This window comes from Pseudorasbora parva, chromosome 12, assembly GCF_024679245.1.
Source record: "Pseudorasbora parva isolate DD20220531a chromosome 12, ASM2467924v1, whole genome shotgun sequence".
NCBI classification, from domain to species: Eukaryota; Metazoa; Chordata; class Actinopteri; order Cypriniformes; family Gobionidae; genus Pseudorasbora; species Pseudorasbora parva.
Window position 1 is genome coordinate 15,484,606 of NC_090183.1, and position 20,173 is coordinate 15,504,778.

The 20,173-nt window shown below is 39.2% G+C and overlaps 1 protein-coding gene across 2 annotated transcripts in view; it reads left to right on the forward strand.

The window, feature by feature from the left end:
* Nucleotides 1-19,691, forward strand: part of nck2b (NCK adaptor protein 2b) — a 70,613-nt gene extending 50,922 nt beyond the window's left edge. For both annotated transcript variants that reach the window (XM_067459320.1, XM_067459319.1), the window contains 2 exons: nucleotides 15,409-16,130; nucleotides 19,364-19,691. In XM_067459320.1, the coding sequence (XP_067315421.1) occupies nucleotides 15,409-16,130; nucleotides 19,364-19,558 (917 nt within the window). In that variant the 3' untranslated portion in view covers nucleotides 19,559-19,691. The remainder of the gene's footprint in view (nucleotides 1-15,408; nucleotides 16,131-19,363) is intronic.
* The last annotated feature ends 482 nt before the right edge of the window (nucleotides 19,692-20,173 follow it).

Consider the following 20,173-nt stretch of genomic DNA (forward strand, 5'->3'; position numbering starts at 1 on the left):
GAATCATACTTTTGAGTACCAAATCAGCATACACTCACCTAAAGATTATTAGGGAACACCATACTAATACTGTGTTTGACCTTCAGAACTGCCTTAATTCTACGTGGCATTGATTCAACAAGGTGCTGAAAGCATTCTTTAGAAATGTTGGCCCATATTGATAGGATCTCATCTTGCAGTTGATGGAGATTTGTGGGATGCACATCCAGGGCACGAAGCTCCCGTTCAACCACATTCCAAAGATGCTCTATTGGGTTGAGATCTGGTGACTGTGGGGGCCATTTTAGTACAGTGAACTCATTGTCATGTTCAAGAAACCGATTTGAAATGTTTTGAGCTTTGTGACATGGTGCATTATCCTGCTGGAAGTAGCCATCAGAGGATGGGTACATGGGGGTCATAAAGGGATGGACATGGTCAGAAACAATGCTCAGGTAGGCTGTGGCATTTAAACAATGCCCAATTGGCACTAAGGGGCTTAAAGTGTGCCAAGAAAACATCCCCCACACCATTACACCACCACCACCAGCCTGCACAGTGGTAACATGCATGTTGGATCCATGTTCTCATTCTGTTTACGCCAAATTCTGACTCTACCATCTGAATGTCTCAACAGAAATCGAGACTCATCAGACCAGGCAACATTTTTCCAGTCTTCAACTGTCCAATTTTGGTGAGCTCGTGCAAATTGTAGCCTCTTTTTCCTATTTGTAGTGGAGATGAGTGGTACCCGGTGGGGTCTTCTGCTGTTGTAGCCCATCCGCCTCAAGGTTGTGCGTGTTGTGGCTTCACAAATGCTTTGCTGCATACCTCGGTTGTAATGAGTGGTTATTTCAATCAAAGTTGCTCTTCTATCAGCTTGAATCAGTCGGCCCATTCTCCTCTGACCTCTAGCATCAACAAGGCATTTTTGCCCACAGGACTGCCGCATACTGGATGTTTTTCCCTTTTCACGCCATTCTTTGTAAACCCTAGAAATGGTTGTGCGTGAAAATCCCAGTAACTGAGCAGATTGTGAAATACTCAGACAAAGCCCGTCTGGCACTAACAACCATGCCATGCTCAAAATTGCTTAAATCTCTTCAGTTTGGAGTTCAGGATATTGTCTTGACCAGGACCACACCCCTAAATGCATTGAAGCAACTACCATGTTATTGGTTGATTAGATAATTGCATTAATGAGAAATTGAACAAGTGTTCCTAATAATCCTTTAGGTGAGTATATATTAGAATGATTGCTGTAGGATCATGTGACACTGAAGATATCACAGGGATACATTTTAAAATGTATTCAAATAGAAATTATTTAATTTAAATTGTATTAATATTTATCAATATTTACTGTATTACAACAAATGCAGCCTTATTGTGCATTGAGACTTGTACATGAGTAGAGTTCAGATTGGCAGGTAGATTTGTCAGCCATTAAGATATCTACACATATTAAGAGATGTTTGTTACCTTCCAGTGACAGTGCAATTAAGGACATCCTCTACTCCATTTTGCTTTCCTGCTGACATCTATTTGTAAGATGTCCACACACACCCAAACTACACCACCACTTTCTTGTCAGGGTAAATGGGCCCCAGCTCTCTACCCTTTTGACCTTAACCTCTCTAGAACATCCTTTTCCCCCCTCCCTCACTTTCCTTATGAAGCATATTACATGCTACTCTTAACTACTGACACATGAATCTCTGCATGGAGTCCAAGACAGGAAATGGGAGGATTGAGGGCAAGAACCTCTGGAGGCTGTAACCAGTGAGACTCTGCAGGCTGTAACTGTTTCATGTACATTTAAGATCATTATTAAATTGCTGTTTTAATGGCTCTTGGTTGGCTGTGGTTTATTTGGTCATTGGCAGATGGACGAGAACATGAACTTTAAAAGTAGAGCTTGCAACTTAATAAAATGCCACCCAGGATTTCATTGTTTGTAGCTTAAACCTAAAAACAAAATGCACATGTTTTTAGAAATGTTCATCAAGCTGCAGCATGGTGGAGGTTGTGTAGTATAGTTATGCAAAATCTGGGTTTGTTGGATTCAAACCCCACACAAAATGAATATTGAGATCATCACCATTGTGCCAGTGAGCAAAATGCCTTAATCTCAGAAGGCCTGTTCGCACCACAAACGTTAAAGGGATAGTTCACCCAAAAATGAAAATGTGATGTTTATCTGCTTACCCCCCAGGGCATCCAAGATATTAGGGCTGGGCGATATGACGAAATATATCGTCTGGACGATAGAAAATGTCTATCGTTTTATATAAGGCTCTATCGCTTACGCCACGATAAGGCGTTTACGGCAGAATTTTACGTCAAGATGCACCTCACACCACGGCATGCCCATGCACGCTGCAATACATAAACAAACATGGAGGAAGACGGTAGTAGAAGCGGTTCAGACCAGGGTAATTCTCAGAGTAATTATGCCAGAGTGGTGGCATAAGCGCTCAAAACAAACTTCAGACACAGACGCGCTATTTGAAATAACAGCTACGAGCCTCTCTCTCTCTCTCTCTCTCTCTCTCTCTCTCTCACACACACACACACACACACTGTCCTAGCGCTGCCGCCTCCCTTCCACTCACGTCACTTTTTTTAAATCCCCCACAGCGCGAAACACGAGTCCCGCAAACGCACCGCTGAGGAGCTTGTTTGTAATCTGAGGACAATGGCTCCTTAGTTTCGAAATGGTTTGGGTACGAGGTGATCGCGTTGAAAATAAAAGCATTTGTCTAGCGTAAGAAGCTCATTTGAAACATTGCCGCAGCTCATTTAAGAAAATGATAGCTCCGAAGATTGACGCCGCTTTAGTTCGAGGTAGTGCTAACAATAATAAAGAAAGACGATCACCACCTTATGTGTTACCACTTTTTGCAAACCTTGTGAGCGTGCAAACCCAAACGCTGTGTCCTTGTGCCAAATGTTTTTATTGGTTTATTAAAGGGGGGGTGAAATGCTGTTTGATGCATACTGAGCTTTTTACACTGTTAAAGACTTGGATTCCCATCCTAAACATAGACAAAGTTTCAAAAACTAATGTTGGACGTTTGATGGAGTATTTCTGTGTCAAAAATACTCCTTCCGGTTTCTCACAAGTTTCGGCGAGTTTTTTTCGAGTATGGGTCTATTTGACGTTAATAAGAGCGGAAGGTCCTTGTATGGGCCGTACGGGCTCTTCTCCCGGTAGGGTGCGCGCGCGCGTGACTAGAGCACGCTGTAAACAGTCTCTCAGCTGCAGATCCAGTCGTCCGTGAACGGCGCCGCGCTCCACTTTATTCCTATGGGTGACGTCGAGCGACTTCAACTCTTCAGCACAGCATTCCGGGAAGGCAGCGCTGCATTTGAACCGATTTGAACGCAGAAATGACGGGAAGCTTGACAACATCGTTTCAGTTGCGTCTCAAAATGGATTTACACGCCACTGCTGTCACAGGACTTTACCAAATCATACCAAAGAAGTGTGTTTCTGACGGAGCGGTCCCAGCGATAAAGCTTCGACGGTGAGTTAACTTAAACTGCTTCAAATGTCTCTGCTATTGGCTACCGTCGCATGAGTAAACATCAGTAAACGACACGATCGCGTGCTTCGTCATTCAAATGCGCTAACGGTTACTCCATTGTTGTTCTGTGTATAACGTTACAGTATGCTTGCTACTTCTAAGGTCTAGTCGCATACAATAGTCCATAAACCGAATCATGTCCTCATACACTGCGAGTAAACACACAGAAATGTGGAGAGGCCATTAAATACAGTAACTTACATACCACAGAGACGGACGTCCTGCTGTTGCCGTTTCTCCTGTTCAATTTATTTCTCCCTCAGATTTGATTGTGGATCATTATCTGTATTAGCTGAGATAGATGGGTTTCTCCGGTTTCTCCACGCTTGAGGACGTCACCGCTTTGCGCGCTTGTCATTCTTTAGCTCCGCCCACACGATACGCCTCCAGGCGCTCGGTTTTTTCCGGAAAGACTCGGTACAGCCTATATTTCTTTTATAAATATGATAAAACTAAAGACTTTTCGGAGATATGAAGGATGCAATACTACTCTATAGGTACTCAAGATTGACATGAGATTGACTGAAACTGAGTGTTTCACCCCCCCTTTAAGTACAAACAGGCGAGTTATGAAAAATTTAGTGTGAGGGATATGTTCACTTCACACAAAAAGATTTTGGAATGAGATGGCTAATTGTTGTAGCGTTTAGTCCACTGTAATAGCCTAATTTAGAGATCACTTTTTTTTTTTTAACCGATAACTTTGATCGGCTATTGTTGATACGGTCAACCATCGGTCAAACGGTCATCGGTTAACATCCCTAGGCAGGTGTTAACTTTACCAACAGTCTTGCTGGAAAAAAAGGTTCTAAATAAAATAAAAATCTAGTCCATACTACCTTTATTTGTTTTGTATATCATTTCAAACTGCATTTCCACATTGCAATTGTGTATAGACTAGCCTATTCATAAACTGAATTAACAGAAAAATTGCTATATCGTTATGTATATCGTTATCAGGATATCAAATGAGCTATATCGGGATATGAAATTTTGGCCATATCGCCCAGCCCTACAAGATATAGGTGACTTTGTTTCTTCAGTAGAACACAAATGAAGATTTTTAACTCCAACCATTGCAGTCTGTCAGCATGTGAATGGTAACACATAAGAGTAAAACAACATGCACATACAAATCCATATTAAACTCTGTGGCTTGTGGCGAAACATTGATGTCTTAAGATACAAAGTTGTTATCAGCGCTCAGTTCAGAAGCCTGCATCTCTGATGGTATGGGGTTGCATGAGTGCATGTGGCATGACCAGCTTACACATCTGGAAAGGCACCATCAATGCTGAAAGGTATATCCAAGTTCTAGAACAACATATGCTCCCATCCAGATGTCGTCTCTTTCAGGGAAGACCTTTCATTTTCCAACATGACAATGCCAGACAAAATACTGGATCAATTACAACATCATGGCTGTGTAGAAGAAGGCTCCGGGTACTAAAAAAGGCCAGCCTGCAGTCCAGATCTTTCACCCATAGAAAACATTTGGCGCATCATAAAGAGTAAGATGCGACAAAGAAAGTTGAGCAACTAGAAGCCTGTATAAGTTCCCAACTTTTTTGGAATCGGGTTTGTATGATTTTTTATTCAGGGTGAACTATTGCTTTAGGCTCAGAAAACATCACATCTTTGTCTGAGAAACAGAGTGAAATTTAGTAGACATTATTCATTTATAATCTTAGCCATCAAAGAATTGTCAACGGCAGAACCACTATGACTGGATCACTGAACTCCCGTTTCTAATGACATGATTCCTGGTATACGCCACTTCTCAAACTGGGTTGATACCAGGTCTGGCACTAGAAATAAAAATTTTGAGGTAAAAGGTGTGACACCGAGATGAAATTAGATTTTTGGGAAATCAGTCAGATTCGTGAATAAACTGTTTACAGATGGGTTTTTGAACCAGACCAAAAAAATAAAAATAAAAATTGTATAATAACCACAAGGGTTTGAATTGAGAGGAAGGTCAATAAATAATGACAGATTTTTCATTTATTCTACCATTTTTCCTTTAACAAAAATACACTGTACACTGCAACCTCTAATGGATATTTTACTTGCCACTGAAAGTGAGTCAAAAGCTATGTCATGACCATACAGACAGCCTCAATGCTTGGCCTTGGGTGTCATGTTTTAAAAGCACATCCTCTTTCCCAGTCTATTGGCCTATCGATCCTCTGTGGACAGAGTGAGGACAGCTCTCTCACAAGCTCTTTGTTCCTTCAGTGTGCTTTGATAAATGTGCTCATCCGCTCTCTTTGAGGTGAGACTCAGGTGTATTTATGGGCTACATAAATGAGGTGTGTGTGTCCGTGTGTGTGTGTGTGTGTGTGTGTGTGTGTGTGCGTGCATGCGCCATACAAATATGTGCTGGTGTATTGGTGTTTTTCTCCTGCTGGCCTCATAATCTCATCTGTGTCTGAGGTCATTCAGTCAATGCTGCTCATGCATACACCTCCTGCTTTCATCCCTGAACACGATTTGCAGTTATCAAGGTTACTTCCCCTCTCTACTCATCCATTGTGACAAGGTTACCCTTTCTCTGGCAGCCTTCATCTGTCCTTTTCTCCCTATTATTATTTTCCATAGTCTTTTCAGTCTTTCTCTCAGTCTTTTCCAGGTGTTTTTTTTTCACATCTGTGTATAAGGATTTTTTCTAAATGAGGGAATTATAGGTGCTGAGACTTGGACAAATGGATGGTAAAAATTCTGTCATCATTACTCATCTCTACGTGGTTCCAAACATGTAGTCCACAAAAGGAGAAATTTTGAAGAATGTTTGTGCAGCTCTTACCAATACAACGACCGTGGCATGGGGATGGACAAAAGTAACAAAACATCACTACACTATAATAAAAGTAGTTAATTTGACTAATGCAACATATCTGAAGCTGTATGTCAGGAACAGATATAAAAAAAAATATTCGTATATCGTATTTGTGTACATTAATATAGAATGTCAAGAATGCTGTGGCAGGTTTGAAATCAATGTTTGGTCACAAGACACAATAACCAATGACTTGACATCATTAACATCAAATTAAAATTAAAATAAGTTCAAATAATTTTCTTATTTTTTCTTATTTACTCCTTCATAACTGTATTATTTCTTTGAAGCCAGGATATGAGGAAGTCAAATTAATATTAAAATGCCATGTAATGAATATACATTTTCTACAGTTATGCCAAGCTCTATATTTTTCAGAGTATCTATTTACATCAAGTACAAATAGCATGCTTTGTTTGCAGAGGCTATTTACACTAACTCTGCTCACTATTGTCTGATTGAGCCAGAAAAAAACTACAAAAGAAATCAGGATATAACAGAGCTGTTGCGTAGAGAGTAACCAAACCCATTTTCCAATTGCATAGCTGCTTGGAGAGGTTTTGATTTAAAAAGAAAATATTTGAAAAGTGGAAATAAATTGCCTAATGGGCATATAACAGTGGAAATAAAATATTTAATGGATAGAGTAGGTGTAGGGCTTTAGTGATGGGTTCCAATAAGTAATGTTCCAATAAGGCAGCATCCATTTATGACTGTAATAAATATAATCATATACACTGAATTTGTTATTGCATATGCATAGACTACTGTTTTTTTTTATATATAAAACAATATACAAGTGCAAATAGTATCTGCATCTAAGTATACATAGCATCTAACAACAATGTACACATAGTTAAAAGAAAATACTGATATTTGCACTTAGTGCAAAGAAAATACTTTCTATTTACACTTTGTGTTAATATAATCTTTTTACACTTCGTAAAAAATAGCCACTGTCAATATTTTTGGCAATTGTGAGAAATATTTTTGAAATATTTCTTGTTTAATATTATTCAATAAATCACAAACAATTGGGAAATTCACATGGATTCACTGACTAAAGTGGGAACTCTAAAAGTTTTGCAATTTATTTTAAATTTTTTAAATTGATTTACTTATATATGATCAATCCTAGTATTTGAAAAATTGCACACACAAAAAAATAAATAAATGTTGTCATTACAGTGGATGAACCAGTGTGGGTCAAAAGGTTTGAGGACCAATGTCTTAGATTTAAAGGCCCACTGAAGTGCCTTGAAACGAGCCCAATTATTATTTATGTTGATGTAATTTCCTTTGTTAATATTCCTCCAGCTGATAGCAGCCCCTCCCCCTTTTTTAAACAGCCAATAGCGTTTCATTAAAATACAGTTTGACTAGAGCATTTCTGTTTGGTAAAGCCAGACTAGCCAGTTTCCTCTAACTGTTTATCGTCATCATCTCCTCCATACATATCTTTTTGAAATGCAACATTCTGTGCGGAATTCAAATGGATCTGATGTGTTTGGTTGTCTGCGCCGACTCGCGCATATGATCCGTGCTTCACTCTCGTGTCTGTAGTCTAAAATTAGACCAGATCCGTTGGTGTGTGTGCGCCGCTGCGGTGCGTGAAACTAACGTGAAAACAGACTTCATTCGCCTCAAATGAAATCATATTTACACTGAAAAGTTTCCTATCGCATGTATAGTGCGCTATGTGCCTTTCACCATGTAGAAATTAGTAAATGTGTTCAAAACGGACCGAGTTCAGCCGCAGCTTCAGTAGTGTAGGGGGCGGACTTTAGATTCTAGAGAGCATTTTGATTGGACAGAAGATTGATGAGAAGGTGAAGTCTGTAATTTGTTTTAACGGAAGTGAGAGACTGCACGTTTTGAATGCTTATATCTCCTAAATGCAAATGGTGTCATTGTTTTGAAACATACCAGCTTATTCATAACTTTAAGGCTAACCCAGTCATACTAAAAGCAAAACAACTTCAATTTTGATTTCAGTGGGCCTTTAATGCAAAAGATGCTTAACATTCTGCTAAACTCTTTTGTGTTTATAATTATACAAACAAAATGAGGGCAAATAAACAAACAAAATTCTATGAAACCCATTCAGGTTTTATTCCTTGGTTTTAATGTGTCGTGCATAGTAGCTGAACACATGGCAAATATATTAATTTTAGTGTGTGTGGATAAGCTCTAATGTTTCATGCACATTCTTTATGAAATACTGTATAGTGCATGTTGTCATAAATAACATCACAGTTAAAAGTATTTGGCCTGCGTTGAAGGTTCATTTCCCGACCCATGTTCTCCTCTGTTGCAAGATATGTTTGTGCTTGTCTGCACCTCCGTTTGAACGTGTGAGTGGCTTGCCTCTCTTCCACCACAGTGTTGACCCAACACACCTCCGGTGCAAGACACACTACCTTAACACTTGGAGCCAGATTTGTAGAAAAATATTGAATAATTTATCAGCCATCCCAATCAAAACCATTGCATCATGTGTGATGTTTCTGTTGTGGCAGCATTATGAGTAAATTCACTTGTTTTGAAAAGTCTGCCGGATGATGCGAGGTGTGAAAACAAGACATCCTGTTCTTTTGAATTTATAGTGGCCAATGAGATCACAGAAGGGCCTATGAATGAAAGGCTTGATCATCGTTTTGCTTGTAAACAGCAGCAGAATGACTCAATCTCCCCAACCAACCCGAAACAGACAGACTAATGTTTGTTACAATGAGTGTTAAGAGCACTTGAAACTTGGTGTAACTGGAGCATCTTGCCTATTTTCCTATTTCAGCCTCTCAACTAAGTATGTATTGAGTTTTGTTTCACATAAATCAGTGAGACGATAGATTTTACACTAGCTTTAGCAGGGCTTTTTACTTGACTTTATTTACACGTGACCATGAAGGAATCCAAAAGTAATTAGATTACATTACTTTAATATTTTGGTGCTTGTATTACATTACTAAATGCTTTTTTGTGAAGTAATTTGTAACTGTACCAGAAATATATTTTTTATATATATATATATATATATATATATATATATATATATATATATATATATATATATATATATATATATATATATATATATATATATTATATTATATACAGTCTTGTTCAAAATAATAGCAGTACAATGTGACTAACCAGAATAATCAAGGTTTTTAGTATATTTTTTATTGCTACGTGGCAAACAAGTTACCAGTAGGTTCAGTAGATTGTCAGAAAACAAACAAGACCCAGCATTCATGATATGCACGCTCTTAAGGCTGTGCAATTGGGCAATTAGTTGAATTAGTTGAAAGGGGTGTGTTCAAAAAAATAGCAGTGTGGCATTCAATCACTGAGGTCATCAATTTTGTGAAGAAACAGGTGTGAATCAGGTGGCCCCTATTTAAGGATGAAGCCAACACTTGTTGAACATGCATTTGAAAGCTGAGGAAAATGAGTCGTTCAAGACATTGTTCAGAAGAACAGCGTACTTTGATTAAAAAGTTGATTAGAGAGGGAAAAACCTATAAAGAGGTGCAAAAAATGATAGGCTGTTCAGCTAAAATGATCTCCAATGCCTTAAAATGGAGAGCAAAAGCAGAGAGACGTGGAAGAAAACGGAAGACAGCCATCAAAATGGATAGAAGAATAACCAGAATGGCAAAGGCTCAGCCAATGATAACCTCCAGGATGATCAAAGACAGTCTGGAGTAACCTGTAAGTACTGTGACAGTTAGAAGACGTCTGTGTGAAGCTAATCTATTTTCAAGAATCCCCCGCAAAGTCCCTCTGTTAAAAAAGAGGCATGTGCAGAAGAGGTTACAATTTGCCAAAGAACACATCAACTGGCCTAAAGAGAAATGGAGGAACATTTTGTGGACTGATGAGAGTAAAATTGTTCTTTTTGGGTCCAAGGGCCACAGGCAGTTTGTGAGACGACCCCCAAACTCTGAATTCAAGCCACAGTACACAGTGAAGACAGTGAAGCATGGAGGTGCAAGCATCATGATATGGGCATGTTTCTCCTACTATGGTGTTGGGCCTATTTATCGCAGACCAGGGATCATGGATCAGTTTGCATATGTTAAAATACTTGAAGAGGTCATGCTGCCCTATGCTGAAGAGGACATGCCCTTGAAACGGTTGTTTCAACAAGACAATGACCCAAAACACACTAGTAAACGGGCAAAGTCTTGGTTCCAAACCAACAAAATTAATGTTATGGAGTGGCCAGCCCAATCTCCAGACCTTAATCCAATTGAGAACTTGTGGGGTGATATCAAAAATGCTGTTTCTGAAGCAAAACCAAGAAATGTGAATGAATTGTGGAATGTTGTTAAAGAATCATGGAGTGGAATAACAGCTGAGAGGTGCCACAAGTTGGTTGACTCCATGCCACACAGATGTCAAGCAGTTTTAAAAAACTGTGGTCATACAACTAAATATTAGTTTAGTGATTCACAGGATTGCTAAATCCCAGAAAAAAAAGTTTGTACAAAATAGTTTTGAGTTTGTACAGTCAAAGGTAGACACTGCTGTTTTTTTGAACACACCCCTTTCAACTAATTCAACTAATTGCCCAATTGCACAGCCTTAAGAGCGTGCATATCATGAATGCTGGGTCTTGTTTGTTTTCTGACAATCTACTGAACCTACTGGTAACTTGTTTGCCACGTAGCAATAAAAAATATACTAAAAACCTTGATTATTCTGGTTAGTCACATTGTACTGCTATTATTTTGAACAAGACTATATATATATATAAAATTTTGATCATTTTAATTTTAAGGCTTTTCAGTCCACACTCACCAACATTCAACATGGATTTCATGTAGTAATGCTACCTGCACTTATTGTGGCAGAAATAACCAAATGTTTTTACATTATTCATTTCAGGGTTTGTACAATCTTTTGAGGGTTGGTACAACCAAATCAGGTGCTGGTGTCCCCATCTTTAGAACTTAGTGGCACTGGTGCTACTGCCCTTAAATGTTGGTCTGCAGCCCTGCTTCAAAATCCAGTTGTTAGAGTTGCATCCTGTGGTCCTGAGAAATGGTTCCATGGAAAACTTTGACCTTAAAGCCTCCGAGTGTCTGTCTTTAGAGGATTCCCTCTCTTCTCTTTTTTTACGCCAGAACTTTCTCATGTCACAGAATGCTAATAAATAACATCACTGCCTTAATGAACCATTGGGATCATCATATATTCTCTGGTTTTGTCTTTCTTCTCTTCCTGTTTGTTATTGGTAATAAAAAGGGAAAATTATCTAATATTTAAGATACTTATTATTTACATCGTTGTTGTGTAAATGTCCCCTTTTTATTTTGAGTCTTTTATTTTTTATGTCAACAGACTTCTTTCTGATGACGCATGTCAGACTTCTCCAATCATTTAGTCTTTGCGTCACCAGAAAGAAGTCGGTTGATACAGAATGATTCTCTCGGCCACTGGGCTCATAAACGTCTTTATCAAACAAACACAATGACTTATTTCTTATCGACCCGCGATTGGTTGGACTATTATTTTTATTTGTTTACAAACGATCACGCAGTGAACTGAAGTGAACACCACTGTATTCCCCACGTCAGCTGGAACTTCATTAAAAATAAAGTTCAACCACACATTCCTAATATTAGGATCAGAAGGAAGCTTATGCAGCGACTGTGTTCTTCCACAACCAGGAATAGTGCAATATCTTAATCTTCCTCGGCATGTTTATTGTTGTTAACCAGCTAGCACGAGCCGATCAGCTCCATGAGTGGGCGAGGCTACTGGATTAGACGCGCTGTAGATTCTGTAGAGATGTGTTTCGTCGCCCAATGACGTAAATCTGATGCACAGGGCCGTTTGCTGAGCCTGGTGTCTATAAAAACTTTTCTTTGACTAACAAGGAAGTTTTCATCTCTGAAACTTACAGGATATTCTTATATTACTACCATGACCTTTTTTATATCAAAGCTCAATGGAAAGTTGATTTCTCAATTCATCACCACTTTAAAGGGGACATAAAACGGAGTTTCTGCTAATCTCATGTTAATCTTGAATACCTATAGAGTAGTTTTGCATCCTTCATATCTCCGACGAGTCTTTAGTTTTATCATATTTAAAAGATTTTTTTTCTGAAAATATTGTGTGCAGTGGGCAGAGCTAAAGAGTCACACACTTATAACTTTCCATTCACTATATATATATTCATGTTTACATTATATGCACTTACGTGCATCAATTGCCAACAAAACAGACATTGGATGTAGTTACACTCACCTCCTGCAGTTTGACTCAAGAATATGAACAAACAAACACACTTATAGAACTTTGTTGCTGCTCCGGAAAAACAAACTGGATTGTTTCCTTAACACTGGCTATTAGGGAAGCTGAACAAGGTTATCTTTCCCTCACGACACTCTTGCTCTGTGGCTGATGTGCAAGCGCAAATACGGGGGAATTCTATTCTCAATTTTTCTTTTTTTTTTTCGAAACTTGTTCATATCCTGAAGGACTGTATTTGGCACAGATATACACCGTCATACACCCAGCGCCATTTTTTTAAATGTTGGCCATGTTTAGCATGAGAATCCAACTCTTTAACGGTATAAATAAGTCAGAAAAAAAATTAAATACCATTAGACCCCCATTAAAGCTACATTGTGTGATATTTTCCCCCTTCTAGCGGTGTAAAGGTATATGACAATCCAGTGAATAATAGTTTCTGTTCCTTCCAATTCTGATTTCGTTCTAACTCCTACGGTGGCCTATTTAGTCCAAGATTAACATGGCAATCCCCCTTTTCGCATTCGACACAGTGCCATCGAGTGTTAAAACGCGAAAGGCGAAGCTTGAATTTACGGGTATGTCCCTCTTTGGCTAATGTACTTTCAAGATGGAGGAGCAACATGGCGACCGGCATTCGAACCCCTCACCCGTATGTATTTTCAATGGCATATTATAAACTTACGAGAATACTTTATAACTTGAAAGAAGTAAATATACATTAATGAGCACATATATTTTTGAAAGAACTAAGTGTCTGTAGCTAAGAATAAGCTAAAAAAGTTACACAGTGTAGCTTTAATAACGTAGTCAAGCAAAAGGATAATCATATTAATTACCGTTATGCGTCGAAGAGTGCCTTTATTTAGTGTTTACCTCAAAGTTTAAATATGTCATTTTCATGTTCAAAGATGAGTTAAGGGATAAGATGTACTATAGATGGGCTTTAAACAATAAGACTAACCTTGTTGAGCTATGTAACAGATTTGTTTTCTCTCAATGAATCTCAAGTATTTGCTCACCTGTCTACAAAGTCAACAAAATATAATAGTGTTCTATTTTTTTATTTTTTATCCAAAAATCGTATATATTGTGCCTTTTAAGGTAGCCTGACAAGCCAGAACCACATCAAGATGTTTGGTCTGGAAACTCACCATAGACAGGCCTCAATCCGAGGGGCGGGATAAACGGTTGTCTTTCAAACTCCCTCTGCATGCGATAGGATAGCGCTACCACCAACCAGAGCAACGAAGGTGAAGCAGAGCTTGTTGATAGATTAAACATTCACCGTATCTGGTCGGCTAAACTCCGAACACATCTTCCCTTTTTAAGAGTGACTTCAGTGCCGTTCTTTTCTCAGAGAAAAGCTTAACTCCAAGTCTTCCAGAATCGTAGTCAAAGCTGATTCGAAAGACCGCCGCCATTCGCCAGTTTCTGTGTTTACTAGAAGCACGCAAACGCAACTCGGCCGTCGTCATTATGGCCCCGCCCGCCGACTCTATACATGATGTGATTGGCCCGTCCAGATTGAGAGGAATACAGCTCAGACGGGTATTGAGAGTTCCTAGACGACACTTGCGGGCAGATTAAATTTGCTGCCGCTAGGGTGCGTCTAGATTTCTAGGCTACCTTTAAGGTTTTCTTTTCAAGAATTTCATAATTTTGTCTCACCCTGTCATTTGACCAAAAATTTGAAAACAATCAATACAGTTAATGTATTTTTGAATAAATTAATATACCTTAATTTGATTTCCATCATGATGTCTCATGATGGAATATATCATTTCCTTAATTATTAAATGTCCTTACCTACAAATGTTTAAATTATATTTAATATCAGTTAAATATCAGAAGCACACACAGTTGATTAGATTTAGCTCCATTCAGCACCAGACACATTCCTCCTTATTTGAATGGAATCGCAGCATGTGTAAATGTAAACTATTATCATTTGTATCCCTGTCTCAAACACACACGCATATCATGCTGCTTTTTGCTCTTAAAAGTAGGCCACCTCCACTCTTTCCTCAGTTGAGCGCACATGTGAAGACCTGCACTCTTTCTATTTATTCTTTCGTAGTGTAGAGGAAGTTATTGTCATTTTGTATGCTCTGCAGGTGTGTATTGGGATGGGGGGGGGGGGGGGGTAGACTGTGATTGTGTGTTGTTTACTGAGCAAGGAAAGCAATGGTGAGATGAGTGTGAAACCAGGTGCATGGATCATCTGCTACAGGAAGGAAACTGCTGGGTACTGATGATTGTGGTTTTGTGTAACTGTTTGCACACATACATGTGTATTTCTTTACTATACACAACTGAGTCTATTTTAAGTGATGGGTCAACATCTCTCTTGTTTGGTTTGATTGTTCTGTTTATACTCTGATCTGTATCACAATGCATATTTATTTCGCTGGCCATTCGCAGTATTCACAATGCCCACAAAAGAGGTATTGCTCTGCGTTGTTTCGTTTTTGAAAACGTATAGCCTTTGCCTGGCTGGTAGCAACAGAAAATGTCATGGATGAGGTTTAAGAATGTGAGAAAGGAAGACAGTGGGCAGCAGTAATTATATAACGTATTCTTTCAGCAGGAAATGATTAGTATTGATGAGTTTAGAGCGTTAATCGATATCCTTGCCCTTTCTCTTTTACTTCTAATTAGCAGAGCTCAGAGGCTCGAGTTTTACATAATTACTGCGTCTGATGTCTAATACCTGTCTTTCCTCTTTCTCAGGCCTGGGAAAAACGAAACGCAAAACGAGCACACGGGAAGCCTCTCCAACTCCCAGCACGGATGAGTACTCGTCTAACGGGGGCGGGGCTGAGCGAATATATGACCTGAACACTCCAGCCGTGGTGAAGTTTGCCTACAACGCGGAACGGGAGGATGAGCTGAGCCTGGTGAAGGGGGTGCGGCTGATGGTGATGGAGAAATGCAGTGACGGCTGGTGGAGGGGCAGCTATAACGGTCAGATGGGCTGGTTCCCTTCCAACTACGTCCAGGAGGAGGAGACGGAGGACATGTCGGTCGACTTTCCCGCTGTCTTCTCCTCACAGCTGGGTCTCAGTAACGGTCAGGGCCCCAGAGTCCTTCACACCGTTCAGACGCTCTACCCCTTCAGTTCCGTCACGGAGGAGGAGCTGAACTTTGAAAAGGGCGAGACGATGGAGGTACTGGAGAAGCCAGAGAATGACCCAGAATGGTGGAGGTGTAAGAACTGCCGTGGGCAGGTGGGTCTGGTACCAAAGAACTATGTGGTTGTGCTCAACGACGGTCCATTAACGACAGCATCAGGCTCCCATTCCAGGCAGAACAGCCACACTGGGCCCTCCCACACGGGGAAATTCGCCGGAAGGGACTGGTACTATGGCAACGTGACACGGCACCAGGCCGAGTATGCGCTGAACGAGAGGGGGGTGGAGGGAGACTTCCTTGTGCGAGACAGCGAATCCTCTGTGAGTCTTTATTTGGATCTAATCAAAATGCAGTGACCAGATAGCAGCGTTAAATATCTGTGAATAGCCAGTGCTGTGCAATTATTAATGTCAATGGTGTCATTTGCAGGGTTATTATTATCTAATATTAAAACATTTACTCAAATATATAAGTATTTGTTTAAAGTGGACCTATAATGCCCTTTTATAAAGTCTTGGTTTTGTTTTTGGTGTTTACTAGAAAAGGTTTTCTTGCTTTAAAGGGTTAGTTCACCCAAAAATTCAATTTGTCGTTCCACACTTCTAAGACCTTCGGAACACAGTTTAAGATATTTTATATTTAGTCTGATAGCATATCCAAGTGTAGGCACACTATACTATCCATGTACAGAAAGAGAATAAAATCATCATCAAAGTAGTCCATATGTGACATCAGTTAGTTAAGTAGAATCTCTTGAAGCATCAAAAATACATTTTGGTCCAAAAATTACAAAAAACTACTTTATTCAGCATTGTCTTCTCTTCCTCGTTTGTTTTCAGTCCTCAAATAAAGATTCAAACGGTTATGAATCAGCGTATTGGTTAATGATTCGGATCGCTAATGTCACGTGATTTCAGCAGTTTGACAGGTGATCTGAATCATGAATCAATCCGCTGATTCATAACCGTTTGAATCTTTATTTGAGGATTGAAAAGAAATGCGGAAGAGAAGACAATGCTGAATAAAGAGATTCTAATTAACTAATTGATGTCACATATGGACTACTCTGATGTTTTTATTCCCTTTCTGGACATGGACAGTATTGTGCATACACTTGGATATGCACTTAGACTAAATTTAACTCTTAATCTGTGTTCCGAAAATGAATGGAGGTCTTACGGGTGTAGAACGACATTAGGGTGAGTCATTAAAGGGATACTTCACTGCTTTTTCATATTAAACTATGTTATTCCCTTAACTAAAACGAGTTGATACATACCTCTCTCGTCTCAGTGCGTGCACTTATTCTCTCTGACGCGCGGTGATGATCTGATAGCATTTAGTTTAGCTCCCTAAGCCCAGTTCATTCACTATGGAACCAAACAGAGATCAAGTTAGAAGTACCAAACACCTCCACGTTTGCCCTATTTAAAGACAGTTACACGAGTAGTTAAACGATCAAGTATGATGACAAAATAAAACGATGTACTTCTCTAATCGGATTAAAAAGGAGAACTATAATGTATGGCGGAATAGCACTTCTGAGAGTACTTCGGCTCGGCGCAGTAAAAAGTCCCGGCCGAAACATCTTCCCTCACATCTCCCTATTGACAGAAATGAGAGAGTGAGGGGGAGGTGTGAGGAAAGATGTTTCGGCCGGGACTTTTTACTGCACCGAGCCGAAGTAATCTCAGACGTGCTAATCCGCCATACATTATAGTTCTCCTTTTTAATCCGATTAGAGAAGTTCATCGTTTTATTTTGTCACCATACTTGATCGTTCAACTATTCGTGTAACTGTATTTAAATAGGGCAAACGTGGAGGTGTTTGGTACTTCTAACTTGATCTCTGTTTGGTTCCATAGTGAATGAACTGGGCTTAGGGAGCTAAGCTAAATGCTATCAGATCATCACCGCGCGTCAGAGAGAATAAGTGCACGCACTGAGACGAGAGAGGTATGTATCAACTCGTTTAAGTTAAGGGAATAACAGTTTAAAATGAAAAAGCGGTGAAGTAACCCTTTAATGACTAATTACATTTTTGGGTGAACTAACCCTTTAAAGCAAGAAAACCTATTCTAGTAAACACCAAAAACAAAACCAAGACTTTATAAAAGGGCATTATAGGTCCTCTTTAAAAAAAATACTTATATTTGTGAGTCATTAATGAGTTTCAAGGTCAAAAAGTCTGAAAATATGAGATAATGACTTGGGACAAGTCGACGTTAGTTCAGGTTGTAAAATGTCATGTGGCCTACTACATGACTCTCTAAAAAACTAAAATTGATGTTTGTAAAAATAACATTTTACCTTTGCAAATGTTACTTGTACGTGACATTTAGAGCTGTTAAGCGTACATTTCTTGAAAATGGTAAAGATGTTCCAGCATGATTATAAAGAGTACATTTTTAAAAGCTTGACATTTATAGTTGGGGACCGCAGGGGACAACCTAACGCGGGGTTAATTGTAACACACATGGTTAAAAACTTTCCACACATGCCAGGATGATGAAACTTAGTGTATTTACTAGTTATTCTGAGAAATAATTGTGCCATTGTATTAAAAAAAAAAATCTTTGGAAGGTATCACAACATTTATTTAATCATGGCAAAAGTTTATTTTTCATCTCAGTTTTTTGTTTAAAATTAGACAAATCTGGTGTTATTTAAATTTGGTTTGTTATTTTACAGTTGAGATCATTCTGTAATGCTGACCTAACAGCAGAAGTCGCGAGCCGCGGTTTAAATCTCAGTTGAGCAGATGGGTGTGTTTTAACACTGCATTACAATGAGCCCCATACTAGAACTACGCTATTATATTCTATACTTTTATGAATTATTTTGAGAAACCATGAGAAGGTTGATGTTTAGAAATGATTCCTTATTATTGTGTTTTGAACTATGCTGTATAGCTGTATTTAGCTGTGTTTGTTGTCACACTCAAACATTATATTTTTACTGTTAAAAAAATAACATTTAATTAAAAAAAGTTAATAACTGTATTTTACTGACACACTATTTTAGCTTGCCTTGGATATTTTTTTGATTAGATCAGATAACATTTTAAGCTGTCATAAGGTCATGTTACAATCTACCCCACCTATGGGGCATGTTGTCACATTTCACTTCCATTCTTTCGGGGTAAATCAAGAAAACACTGTATTAATAAAACAGAACCACATAATTGTACTAGACATGTGGAATTAATGTAGGAAAAAATAAATACTGTGAACCCCAAGTGGATTTACACAAACTGAGCTGAAGTTAGGTCAAAAAGAAGTCCCCGCTCTCCCCAACATTTCATGGACACGCTTGTCGGTCTAGAGCAGTTGTTTTTAAACAGTTACTGCATATTTGGGACGTTTCTCTTATTGCACACACCCATCTCAGGTCATGGAGTACTGTACCAATCAGCTTATGAGTTAATTCAGCCGAGTTAAATAAAGGAGACATCAAAAATGTGCCGTGAAGGTGAGACGAAAGAAATCTAGGGCTTATGGCGCCATCTGCAGGCTGAAGTTCACTAATGAATGTTCTGTTTCTTTCTCTCTAGCCAAGTGATTTCTCTGTGTCTCTGAAAGCAGTGGGGAAGAACAAACACTTCAAAGTGCAGTTGTCGAATGGAGTTTACTGTATCGGTCAACGACGCTTCAACTCTATGGATGAACTGTTAGAGCACTACAAGAAAGCTCCCATTTTCACTAGCGAGCATGGAGACAAGCTTTACCTGATCAAACCCCTCCAGTGACCTTCCACACACGAATGAGCCTTACAACCAGACCAGATCTGACCTCACACTGAGCCAAGTGATCTGCAACTCCTAACGCTCATTTCTCACCAGCAAACAGGGGACTTGCCGAACACCAACCCACAGGAAAATCTGTCTGTCTCTATCTCCATATTACTTTGATGATCTTTTTTTACCCTGGAGTGGGCCACGAAAATAAACATCGCCTTTTCCAAGTGATAAAATGAGCACTTGCCCATTGCCTTTTCGACCGACAGCTCAATTCCTGTTCACACTTCACCGCCGTCGAGATACATGAAAACCAACAGATGCGGCCTTCATCTGATACAGCCTCGGACTATTTTGGCAGCACAAGGTTTTCACGGGACAAGTGCAAGGATACAGATATGGGATTTACAGTAAAACTGTATGTACATAGGAGTTGCCAAAGAGAGAGTTGGTTACAGGTACTAGTCGCCCCCTGCTGGATGAACTGAGAAATGCCAACAGGAGGGTCTTTCTAAAATGAATGTTTTGTAGATGCTTAACCAAATGTGCCACCTTCACATTCAAGCACCGCTGATTTAATATATATGAGAACTGTATCCCCCTCATTCAGATTCACACATCTGTATC